The sequence below is a fragment of the Trachurus trachurus genome, assembly GCF_905171665.1.
Source record: "Trachurus trachurus genome assembly, chromosome: 10".
NCBI classification, from domain to species: Eukaryota; Metazoa; Chordata; class Actinopteri; order Carangiformes; family Carangidae; genus Trachurus; species Trachurus trachurus.
The window spans coordinates 1,583,687-1,596,636 of record NC_139894.1 but is presented as its reverse complement, the minus strand read 5'-3'; the positions used below and the strand labels follow the sequence as shown (position 1 = coordinate 1,596,636).

Sequence of the window (12,950 nt, the reverse complement as noted above, 5' to 3'; positions counted from 1 at the left end):
ATAGATGCATTTTTGGTAACACTTTATGATAAGTACACACTGTTAAACATTAGTTAAGCATTAAATACAGAATTCTTGATTTCTAACGCATGAATACTCATTAGTACGTAGTAACTAACTGTATTTATAAACTACATACTAATGAGCCAAAAGATGAAGTATCTCCTTGTTTGTGAAAACTATACAGAAGTACAACTCCACTGTCTCATTTTAAAAACAACAGATCAAAAATGATGACTTCATTCTCATAAAACTATGACTCAATGTGGCCCTAATACTCCGTCGTATATATCTTATATGTGCAATAACTGATGCTTGTTTGTCTGTTTGTTTGTTTACTTTTTAATCTTGTTAACCCTTGACTGGGTGTGTCATGAGTGTGTGTGTACATGTCAACTGTCATTTATGTATTTTATGTATATTAAGGCAGCTTTTTTACCATGCACTGAGTCCACAACAAATTTCCCCTGTGGGACATTAAAGTTTATTCTATTCTATTCTATTCTATTCTATTCTTATCTATCGACCTGATTTGCAATGAAGTATCTGATCAAATCAAAGGTTAGATATTGGGTTTAGTTGTGTTGAGTCACAGCTTCTACTGTGTTTGGTTTCAGCCGTGTGACCCAGACAGACAGATGTGCTGCTGCCGCTCCAACACCTGGACTCCTTCTCCTACTTCCTCTCAGAGGGAAACAAATCAGCCTCCTGTCACCAAAACCAGACCTGGATTTCACCACGAGGTGTGTTGATGTTTCACACACAGTCAGACACAGCAGGAGAAAATAATAGTAATAATAATAGAAACACCACATTTAACTTTCAACACGTCAAAAAAAAAAAAAAAAAAAAAAGGATCTGATGTTGAAGAAACTTTTATGCTTCTGCCAAAAAAACAAAACAAATACAGTGATTAAAACTTCAGCTCCTCGAGGCGTCTCCACTCGCTCCAGGTTGGTCTGACTGATGACAAATATTCACTGTTGGTAGACAGACTTTAATCTAATTACTGAGGCTGTACAGTGTTTTCTTTGTCCTTTTGAGTAGAAGAAGACAATGTTTTAAAGCTGAAAACTTTATTTAACGCCTCGGAGGCTTAAACAGTATTAACAGGTATTTATTTTCTCTTCCTGCAGTACATGTGCAACAGATGTTTACACAAAGCAATCAAATAAAAAAGCTCTAAAAGAACATTATTTAAAGAGGAACTTGCACTAATTAAGATGTTGTCCTTAGGTTTTATTCTAGTCAATTATTAATATATGGGTATTATTAGGTTATATTATAAAAACTCAGTCGGAGCCGTCTTGTCTTGTTCATTTTAATCGTAGTTCAGTCATGGTTTTGTTTAAAATGTATGTAATGTTGTTAGTGTATGTATTGTTTCATGTCTATGTCTATATTGTCCAGTGTGATTGTGTATTATTTTATTGTCTCCTCCTAAATAAACATAAACACACACAGCTACTGAGCCGAGAAACGCCCCGAGGTCAGAGATGAGTCGTCTTCGGTGATTTGTAGTTGAGTTTGTGGATGGACTGACACGATGAGTCAAAACCAAAACATAGAAAAAGGTCAAAGGAATCAAAGAGGCTTATTATTGGCTGTCGACACTGAAATCAAATCGGTGGCGTCATCGTTGTTGTTGTTGTTGTTGTTGTTGTTGTTGGAACGAGAGGTCGGCGACTGCGACCATGAATATTCATCCGGAGCGAAACTTAATGACAATCTGGTCGTCAGATGATTGGACGTCTTGTGTTGTTGTTGCACAGATGGAGAGAGAGACAGATGGAGGAGTCATTAAACAACGACGCCACCGCCGCCGCCGCCGCCGCCGGAAAAAAAAAGTTCTGAATATCACGACGACATGATGAGGCCGGCGAACGCAGCAACAACTGGTGACACGGCGCCGACCGATCACGTGACCTGAGGGAGTGTGTGTGTGGATTTAAAACCAGAATTCAGTCTTCACTATCTAAACAGGAACTATGCAGGATTTTCACTTTAAAGGGATAGTTCAACATTTTGGCAAACTCGCCTATCACCATAATCCCTATAGTCGTAGCAGTAGGTTCATTATCGGTTAGTATTTATCGGCATGTTGTTTTGAGATCGGCGGGGCAGAGTCGTGAGCTGCTCAGTAAACACAATGGAGGTGAACGGTACTTTCGCCTTGCCCTCATCAAACTCATCAAACACACAATCCAACAACTCCACAACACTCTGGTGGACAAGTTGTGACCTGCACATTCACCACGCTATGAAATAATCATGTAAATGTATGAGACAGAGTTGTTTTAGAGGCAAATGCGCAGCCGGGACTACATTCCAGACACGACTGCTGGGCGGAGGGATTTCAAAAAGCGCAAAGTAGTTCAGAGTATTTGCTTCGTGTGTCCTAATGTTACATAATTATACATGATTATTTCATAGCGTGGCGTTTTAAAGGACAGGGGACCTGTACCGTTCACTGAGCAACTCACGTCTCTGCCCCGCAGATCTCAAAACAACATGCATCGATAATTACAGGTAATGAACCTATACCAGGGTGTATACAGGAGTCTTGAAGTTAATTCTAATACCTTTTTAAGACTTTTTCAATACCTTCTCAATATTTTTAATACCTCACCGCCACTTCAAGCTGTAACCATTTACATCACAACAGTGACACTTTTAACGTAACAGTTTTAGTTTGTGATAAAGACTATAGACCACTATGATACAACATAATTCAAAATAGGCTGGGATAAGAAATCAAAGGCAAAGTTTATCAAAAAAAATAAAATAAAAAATTGCTCCACTCTCAAAAAACAAAAACAACAATCTTCTTTTCTTTTTTATGTACTGGTTCATCTTTGTTTTTTGATAAAATGAATAAATTCACACACTTTCACAATGTTTTTTAGGACTCAACTCTTGGACAGCTAAATCAGAAAAAATTTAAGACTTTATAAAGTCGTGAAAAGACTTTTTAATACTTTTTAAGGGTCTTAATTTTCCCAAAATTGATTTATCACCTTTTAATACTTTTCAAGACCCCGCGGATACCCTGTATACTGCTACGACTATAGGGATTATGGTGAGAGGAGGATTTGACTAAATGTTGAACTATCCCTTTAACTCAGCTACATTTATACCTTAATTAAGCAGCTCCAGAGTCCTAGTGCTAGTTAAATCAATGACTTGTAACTAGTTCCAGGGAGAATGGAGGCTCTCTGCCTTCCACCTAGAGTCTCTTGGCTGAAAACCAACCTTGATGATAAATAACCTTATCCACCGCTCCATGGATTGATTTCTCACCAGCTTCGTTGTTAAAAAACAAATGCACATGGAGGAGAGGAGGGTTAGAGACACAGAGGAGGAGAGACCAGACCTGGAGAGTTCCTCTTTAACCTGAACAATGTGAGAAATGAACTGACGTCGTTCACCTTTACCTGCTCTCTGCTGTAAACACTGTAAACACTGTAAACACTGTGAACACGCCTCCGCAGCTCACGGCAACACGTGACCTGTCAGGTTCCTTCACTGCTCAAACATCAGGGAACTTCTGTTTTCAGATCATAACTCAGACTAATGGGAGCAGAGGGAGGAAAGGTCGACATGGTTTACCTCCGACACGCACACGCTGCACGCTTTTTTTTTTTTTGTTGTTGTTGTTGAAGATTTTAACAAAGTGAGCTGAAGGTGGCGCTGCAGTAAAAGCTCCAACCTCCAGCTGTGGTTTAACTTTCTGCTTCATGTTATTCATATTTTCTCTTTTCATTGTGTTTCCTGATTATTTAGATACAAAACTTTAACTCTGGAAACTTAAAAAAAACTGCTCAGACAAGTTAAACTCTGAAGGAACAAGGACAGAGTTGATGATACATCGATCTTATTACAGACGGATCCTCCAGTTTCTCAGTGTTACAGTAAAAAAAGAAGTTTTAAAACATAATCTGTATCAATCTGAAACTTTGTATATATTTTTTGGCTGTTTCAATGTGTTTTTGATAAATTTCCAAATAATTCAAGCCAAAAATAAGGAAAAAAAAGAAAACACATTAGTCATTGTTGTCTGTGAGAAAGTTGGTGTGAAGAAAGACGACAAGACAAGCTGCTGCAGATCTGAAGGAGTGGCCGACCTGTTCTGTCTGCTCCTGTTCCCTACAACACTGTGTGTGTGTGTGTCTCTCTCTCTGTGTGTGTGTGTGTGTGTGTGTGTGTGTGTGTGTGTGTGTGTGTGTGTGTGTGTGTGTGTGTGTGTGTGTGTGTGTGTGTGTGTGTGTGTGTGTGTGTGTGTGTGTGTGTGTGTGTGTGACTGTACTTGTCTGAATCTGTCTATCTTTGTGTTTGTGTGGGCAGAATATTTGGATTTGTGGACGTCTCTATTGATTCTGCTGTGTGTGAACTGTGACTATTCAAGTGTTTGTATAAATGACTTACTGTGTGTGTGTGTGTGTGTGTGTGTATGTGTGGCTGAGCTCTACAGCTGGTTTCAGATGAGAAAAGTGTCTGTTTTACTTTACTTTTATCTGACTTTACTGTTCCAGCACCTGAAAAAAAAAACCTGAACCGAACCATCAAAGAGAACAAATTAATAAAAGATTCAACCTGCAGAGGAAACGTTCTCCTCCGCTCCTCAGTCAGGAGAGACCGCTTCGCCGTTTGTTCTGCAGCTGAGACGGTGAACAAGTTATTAAAAGGCTGAGCAAAGCGTGCGATCAAACTGTCGTCAGAGCGACAGGTTTGTAGACGAGGAGCTACGAAACCAGAAACTTTGATAAAAAAACACAGGAAGAAGGAGGAAGAAAAGGTAAAATGAGGAACAGTCAAGAGGGAGCGATGCAAACAAACACTAAACTAAAAGTAGTGGTTGTTAGTTTGGTCCATTAATGGGAAACCAGGATTTAAAGTCTTTGTCCTAATGAAAACATTGATTCACTTCAACTGATTTATTTCACTATAAAGTTGTTTTTGTGTTTTTGTAGCTGTGAATCCAAACAACAGTGATGCTCATGTTGCCCACAGTCTGTACATGTGATATTACTGGTTAACTCTGCAGCCAATCAGAGAGAGGAAAAGCCTTTTTTTTCACTCTTTCTGCTCCTCCACGTTTCATGATGGTCACATTTCTCCGACACTTGTCACCTCTCCATCAGAATGGAGCTTCTTAAAGGACAATTCCGGGCAAATTCAACCTGGGGTTCTAGTTTCTTAATATTTTAGGTCTAAAAGAATGAACCTGAAGATTTTCTATTTAATGTCTCCTGTTCGTATAATGGGAGCAGACCGATCTTACGCTGTTTAGGCTGTTTACATCCCACAAAACTGCATTTTTTTCCCTCCACATACAGCGTCAGATGTCTTCAAACACACCGAGGGGTTTGTTCACTTCAAGAAAGGCGACATGTTTGTGAACAGAGCTGTAATACAAAGTCTCACGCGAGAGTCAAGGCAGAATAAACAACATCCAGACTCACTCTCACTCTCACTGCTATGAAGATGTTGTGGCTCTACGTTGATATTCTTTTGTTGATGGTAAACATAGTTAGCCGTCAACTTGACTCTCACACGAGACTTTGTATTCCAGCTCCGTTTACAAATGTCGTCTTTCTCAAAGTGAACAAATCCCCCGCTGATGTTGCGGTTTTGTGGGATGTAAACAGCCTAAACAGCGTAAGATCCGTCCGCTCCCATCATACGCTGCCGTGGCGATGCAGAGACAGACAGAACTACTGCAGAACAGGAGACATTAAAAAAAGAAAATCTTCAGATTCATTCTGTTAGACCTAAAATATTAGGAAACTAGAGCCCCAGGTTGAATTTGTCTGGAATTGTCCTTTAAATCATCCTCAATCACTCAGATCAACACTCGTACAGAGAGAAACCGTAGAGCAGCAGCGTGTTTCTCCACAGTCGTCCTGACGACAAACACCTTGTTGCATAATTAACTGAAATTTTATTACAGGTTTTATGTGGAAAAATATTTGGATGAACTGGTTTTGTTGACGACGCAGAGAGTTCAGGTGAAAGGAAACAGGAAGAGGAAGAAGAAGAAGAGTAGTTGGGGGCGGAGCCAGGCAGATGTTACACTGCAAAAACTCAAAATCTTACCAAGAATATTTGTCTTATTTCTTGTCAAAATGTCTCATTTCTAGTCAAAACTAATCTCTTTCCACTTAAAATAAGACTCATCACCTAAAATTAACTTGTTTTTAGATCATTTTCACTTGTTTCAAACTAATTTTCACTTGAAATAAGTAGAAAAATCTGCCAGTGAAAGCAAGTTCTTTTGTGCTTGTAATAAGAAAGAAAAACTTGCTCCACTGTCAGATTTTTCTACTTATTTCAAGTGAAATTTTGATTGAAAGAAGTAAAAAGTGTCTAAAAACAAGCTGCTTTTAATGTGATGAGTCTTATTTCAAGTATAATGAGATTTGTTTTGACTAGAAATTACATTTTTGACTGGAAATGAGACAAATATTCTTGGTAAGATTTTGAGTTTTTGCAGTGTAACGTCTTTTATTTACGGCCTCATGACTGAACTGGAGCTGATTATTGTGTCACAGCCTTTTATTTGACTTCTTACTTTACTTTGTTTGTGTTTTTTATTCATTTCGTTTTAATCATCTCTTGATAATTTGGTTCGTTCTGCGTCACCGGACCCGCCTTTTCTCTTTTATCGCGCTGCCCGACTCCGACTCGATTTTGTTTTTTTAATTTTCTGCTCAGTGTGAAGCACAGTTTGAGTTTTGAAAAGTCCTTCACGAATAAATAAAGGTTATAATTATTATTATTATTCCAGTCTGAGTTTGTTTGAGTTTGCTCATTTTACAACCTGCACACATCGCACAAATAAAACAACAGCAATTTAAACTGAGAGAGACGCAGAATTTAAAACAGAACATCTTGATCTGTGGACGATCTGACAAATATGTTGAAGCTCTGTGAGTTTGTTTTTCTTCTGGATTAACTTGATTTTATTCTTCACCTCGGTTTTCAGAGGAAGAAACAACAAAACAAGTCGTTAGAAACTGGAGCGTCGTTAGGAATTGTCAATAATCACAAACATGAGGCTTAATACAAAATAACGTATGTTGGAAGTGTAATGCACAGGCAGGGACCTTCTTCCACTCACTAATGGGAGTGCTCTTCTGTTTTTCCTTTCTGGAAAGAGGAGAATTGGGTGAATGGCTTGGAAAACCCCTACCAGAATCCCCTCAACTCTGCCTACTGGGAGACAGGTTAAGGTCAACACCAGGAATATCAAAAGCAGAATTCAGTTTAGCACTGACAGGATTCATCACTGCAGCTAGAATCAGTCGTCGCCACTGGAAGAGACGGACTAAACCAGAATTTACTGACTGGGTTAAGCTGATGACGGATAATGCTTCATATGAATTGATGAGAGCAAGGTTGACTGATAATGAAGGGAAATTCTAACAGGTTTGGGGTCATTTTCTGAATCATATAAGAGGGGAATAGGTGGCTATAATGTGGGAGGGGAGGTCAACTCGTGTATTATATCATAATCTTTTTGTGCACACAGTGTTTAGTGTTGGGAGATGTGCTGCGCTGTTTGTGGGCTGGGATTTGTGTATGTTTGTATGTATATTTATATGTATATTATGCACATTTTGTTGTTATTATGTGTATATTTTTGTTATAATATGATGGTTTTCTGTTGAAGTTGGATGTCTTTTGTATGATGTTTGACATTAGAAATTGAATAAAAACTTACATGACAAAAATAATCACAAACTGAAAATGAGTTTGAACCGACTGATGTCTTTATCCAGCGGGTGAAGAGTTAAAATCTGCAGCGGTGAATAATTACGACACAGCTGGAGCGAAACGGGAGAAAAGTATCAGGTGGGAGCGGCTCAGTCTTTTATTATGTTTAGGATCAGTAACAGCACGTACACACACACACACACACACAGACAAAGAGTGCCCTGTGTTATTAGGCCTGTAGTATAAATCGTTCCACTGACACCAGGATTATCTCGACATGTTGTGACCTGAGATCATCTGTAAATTTATTAACCTCTGATTAGGGTTGCAAAATTCCGGGAATTTTCAAAGTTGGAGACTTTCCATGGGAATTTACGGGAATAAATGAGAATTAACAGGTATATATGGGAGTAAACAGCAATAAATCCTAAATTTGAAGGTTGGTCCTTAACAGGGAACTTAAATATAGTTGGGGGAAATATATTGTAGCATAATCTTGGCTAAAACAACCAGATTTAATGCAATACACTTGAATATCTATGCTATTCCTCAATCACATGCACACAGCACACTGCTTACTTTTTTTATTTGGGGGGAGGGGGGGGGGGGGAGTAATATTTTACTCAACATTCATCATGTTTTTGTTGTTCAGTAAAACGGTTGTTCATACAAGAATTAATTGAAAATGTCATGTTAATTGTATTATTTTGCATGGATGTCTGCTTATGACAAAACAAAATATTTACATTTATGTTTGGATATATGATACAGTTTGTTTAAATGACTCCCAATTTCCAGTTAATTCCCATAAATTCCCAACAATTCCCATAATTCCCATGGAAAGTTTCAAGTTTGGAATATTTCCAAAATTCCCCAGCTTAACTTCCCATGGAAAGTTTCTGGAAATGTTCCGCCCCTTTGCAACCCTACCTCTGATCTTCTCTGCTCGCAGCTCAGCGTGAACCTACCTGTGTCGGGGTCTTTGGCGTATATGACGGCGACCGGCGTCCGCACCGTGGTGTTGTCGAACACAGTGACCTCGTAGTGGCTGGACGAGAAGCGCGGCGGGTTGTCGTTCATGTCCTGGATCATCAGCAGGATGTCGGCCTGGCAGGAGCGGCCGCCGCCGTCCGTCGCCTTGGCCACCAGGTTGTACTCCACCTCCCGCTCGCGGTCCAGCACGGCCAGAGTGAAGAGCTCACCTGGAGAGAGACGCAGACCCAGAGTCAGTCTTAAACCGACAAAACAGGTTCATATCAACTCAAAATTCATTCCAACGAATTAAAACTAAAGAAAACACATGGAGGGACACAAATGTGATTTAAAAAAATGAAGGAAACAACTTCAACATGTTTTTGGGGACACAAAAAGTGACAGACCTGGCTGTTTGTTCGGTTTATTATGACCTAAATATCACATGATTCAGATATTATTGCAAACATGAACTATGCTGTAATTGCGAAACGCTTAGCACGCCACAGCCAGGTCCGCCACTTTTTTGTGTCCCCCTGAACACACTGCATTTGTTTTTTCCTAAAGTCGGGATCAGACTGCACAATTTCAGGACGATTTTCAGACGATTCTGTCGTGGCTGACACATTTCCAGCATCAAGCTCTGCTATTATGAGCGTCGGGGACGACAAACAGACGTGTAGTGCGAAGTAACTCACAAACCGTTGTGACCGGTTGTGATCGATGATTGGTCGGGGTGATACTTGTAGTGTTGCCAGTCTCCCGAACAAGACACGGCAAGAGTTGATGCCACTGTGATGGTTTAATCTGACATGGTGACCGTTGTGAGAGACAAAAATCATGTAGTCTGTAGTAGTGCATTGAGCCTTCAGGGCCACCGTACTCCACTGAAGCAATAGCTGCTAGCTGTGCTGCATCAGTGACTTCCTGGACCAAACGACAGATAAAAAGACTTAAAGGAGACATGTTATTCCCCCTCTCCACAAATTAAAATAGTCCCAGGTGTCTTAAAGACATATCTGTGACATGCTTCGGTCAAAATCCCCCAAGGATCAAACATCACAGCTCTTTTCATCCTCTCTAAACAGCCCTGTTCAGAACGACTGGTTTCAGTGCCTGTCCCTTTAAATGCAAATGAGCCACTGCTTGCCCCGCCTCTTCCCTCCTACCGGTCCCAGATAGGGGTTTTATGCAAATTCAAATCCTAGTTACTGGAAGACAATTGAGGGAACAGCTCGTAAAACCACATGGATTTCAACCTCAGGAGCCTGAAAATTACAGATTTTTTATGTAAATACTCACATTTTGGGTCCGGAAGGCAAAAAACACCTAAATATATGTTAAAGAGCCTTCAAAAAGTGATATTTCCATAACATGTCCCCTTTAAAGACAAAACCGTTCTCTAAATAACCTGTGGTCCTGTATCGTCTCATTAGCACCTGAGCTAACAGCAGTTTGCCAGTTTGCCTGCTGATGTTCAGCACGTTTCCTTGTTTTATCTAAGCCTGGATGTCAAAGTAAAGCTGTTGTAATCAAAATAATTGTGGAGACACTTGAACTAAAGTGTGTTTCACTGACAGAGCGACATCAGTGTCTCTGTTGGTAGAAGCTGCCTGATCTCCTCCGGGCGATCAGCTGGCACTGAGCACATGAGACGAGGATGTTATGACAGAAACAAAGTGTGATGGATGTCGGCGAGCGGCCTCCCAACGCAGGGAAAATAACTAATGACAAAAGAAAAGCTTTTGGCTCCTGTCGGCACAGAGCCCGAGTGACAAGCTGCAGCAGAGCGCCGGTGATGGTATCGCCAACTCAAACACCCGGCCCAGTTCACCGAGAGGGGAAGATCGAGCTCCTGTTTCGACCCCGAACAGACACCGTAGCCCCGTAGGTAGTTACCTGTCCTGTGGTTCAGGTGGAACTTGTCAGCGTTGGGCCCGTGCAGCGTGTAGGAGATCTGCCCGTTGGCGCCCACGTCCGGATCCGAAGCCGACACCTTGAGCACGAAGATGTTGGACGGCGAGTTCTCCATCACCACCTCGGTGTAGACGAGCTGCAGCGGGAGGAAGAACAACAACAGAAGTGAAGCTGCTGGGTGAATACGATGATGTATGAGTGTGAAACTGAAGGAGTTTTCTGGTTTTAAAGTGGAGGATAAATTTATCGTTAGAGAAACAATTAAGTCTGTTTAACTCTCAGGAGGTCGTTACGGAGCTGAGAGGACTGTGTGTCACAAAGATGGTTGAGAAAACGTTCTTTTAAATAAGCAATATTTACATTTGTTGTAGGATCTTAAAGGGATAGTTCAACATTTTTGGCAAATTAGCCCATTGCCATAATCCCTATAGTCTTAGCAGTAGGTTTGTTACCTTTAATTGTCAGTGCAAGCTGTTTTTAGAACGGCGGAGCAGAGCCGTGAGCTGAGCGGAGGCTCATTATGGGATTTCTTGGTTTCCACTCATCAAACTCATCAAATACACAATCCAACAACTCCAAAACGCTCTGGTGGACAAGTTGTGACCTGCACATTCACCACGCTATGAGATAATAATAGAGCGTTACCACACAGAGTTGTTTCAGAGGGAAATTCATGCAAAACTGCTGATGCGCGTTTGTTGCCTTCGGGAACAGTTTTTCGTCTCTGCATTTGCCTCGAAAATAACTCCGTCTCACAATTTGTCCACTCAGTTTATTATATAACAGTTACAACCTGGGCCTTGACTCCCATCATGTTGGATTGCAGGAATCTCATTTATTTATTTATTTATTTATTTATTTATGACACTGAGAGCTGGAGATGAAAATCTTAAAGATCAATCAAACGTTTCACAGTTTTAAAGTTTTCACTCATTAACATCAACATTTTCTATTTTATTGGTATTTTTATTGAAACAGGGAGACGTGCTGTATACAGCATAAACCACCAACACATACAGTATCTTTATGTTTATATCCTAAGTAGATTTACAAGATGGGTCTTTAAAATATATAATTGAACACATTTAACTGGAGACTCCTTAAACTATGAAAACTAACATCTACAGTTTAACAGTTTAACCTGTTTTATTGAGTAACAGTTTCATTATTTTTCAACCACATATTGAAGTTTCTTTGATGGTGGTGAAATAGGAAAAAAAAAAATTAAGAGAAGATTAAAAGTTTTAATTACATTCACACTCTGACACAATGTTTATTATTACAAATCAATAATCATAAGAGTTTGTTTTTGTATTTCAGAACTTATTCCATTAAACTAATGTTTAAAACATAGAGTTGTTAGAAGAGAACAAACTCAAAATGACAACAGCGCTGAGTTCATTATTGAGACTGAGCACGTTCCTCTCTGAATTGATATTGACATGTTTTTTGTTTTGAGTGGAGGCTGCAGGATAAAATATGTATGGAGAAGTGAGTCTGCCCCGTGGATCACGTCTGCTGCTGCTGTGGCGAGTGTGTGTGTGTGTGCTTAAATTAACTTTAGAGGGATTCTCCTCAGCTCACATCCAATAACAAATTATTTCATTTAGATACAAGTGTTTTTACAACACAGGCTGCCCAAGGTCGACTTGAAAAGTACAAATTTTCATGTAAAAACATAAATATTTAACGTGTTTCGTCTTCACTTAAAATCTTCCAGTGGAATAAAGTGGATGACAGTGTTTATCAGTGAAGGCTTTAGGAGGCAGGTGGGTGAATTAGAGCCTTTAATTTACTGAGAAACATCACAGGTGCAATAAAAGGTGGAAAGAAAATGTGCAAAAGGAGATAAAATGTAATTCCCCCCGAGAGTCTCGGCTCTGATGACATGAAGCCTCCTCACCTGCTCGCACAGCGGACTGTTGTCGTTGATGTCCAACACGTGGACGTCCACGGTGACCGGAGCCTCGAACTTCCCGTCGGTGGCCGTGACTCTGAGCGTGAATCTGTCCTTGGTCTCTCGGTCCAGACGCTCCTTCGCAATCAAACCCCACTCGCCCTCGTCCTCCTGGATGATGGCGAACAGGCCCAGCGGGTCTCCATCTGCAGGAGTGATGATAAAAATAATATTATACAACAGCTAGTTCCGACCGGTCCCAACCGAGCAATTTGATTGGACAACGAGACATTCCATAGTGCTGATATACAGTATAACAGCACTGGGACTTTTTACAGACATTATCACTCTGCTGTTCAGCTGGACAGGAGCTAAGTCAGAGCTACGCTCCCCATACAGGAGCTGCTCCATCTCTCTGCTGCTGCTGCTGCTGCTGCTGCTGCTGCTG

The 12,950-nt window shown here is 40.4% G+C and overlaps 1 protein-coding gene across 1 annotated transcript in view; it reads right to left on the bottom strand.

The window, feature by feature from the left end:
* Positions 1–12,950, bottom strand: part of fat2 (FAT atypical cadherin 2) — a gene marked incomplete at both ends in the record, with an annotated part of 141,756 nt that overhangs the window by 69,375 nt on the left and 59,431 nt on the right. Inside the window, 3 exons of the mRNA XM_083980395.1 lie at positions 8,685–8,918; positions 10,588–10,741; positions 12,509–12,708. Coding sequence (XP_083836521.1) covers positions 8,685–8,918; positions 10,588–10,741; positions 12,509–12,708 — 588 coding nt within the window. The remainder of the gene's footprint in view (positions 1–8,684; positions 8,919–10,587; positions 10,742–12,508; positions 12,709–12,950) is intronic.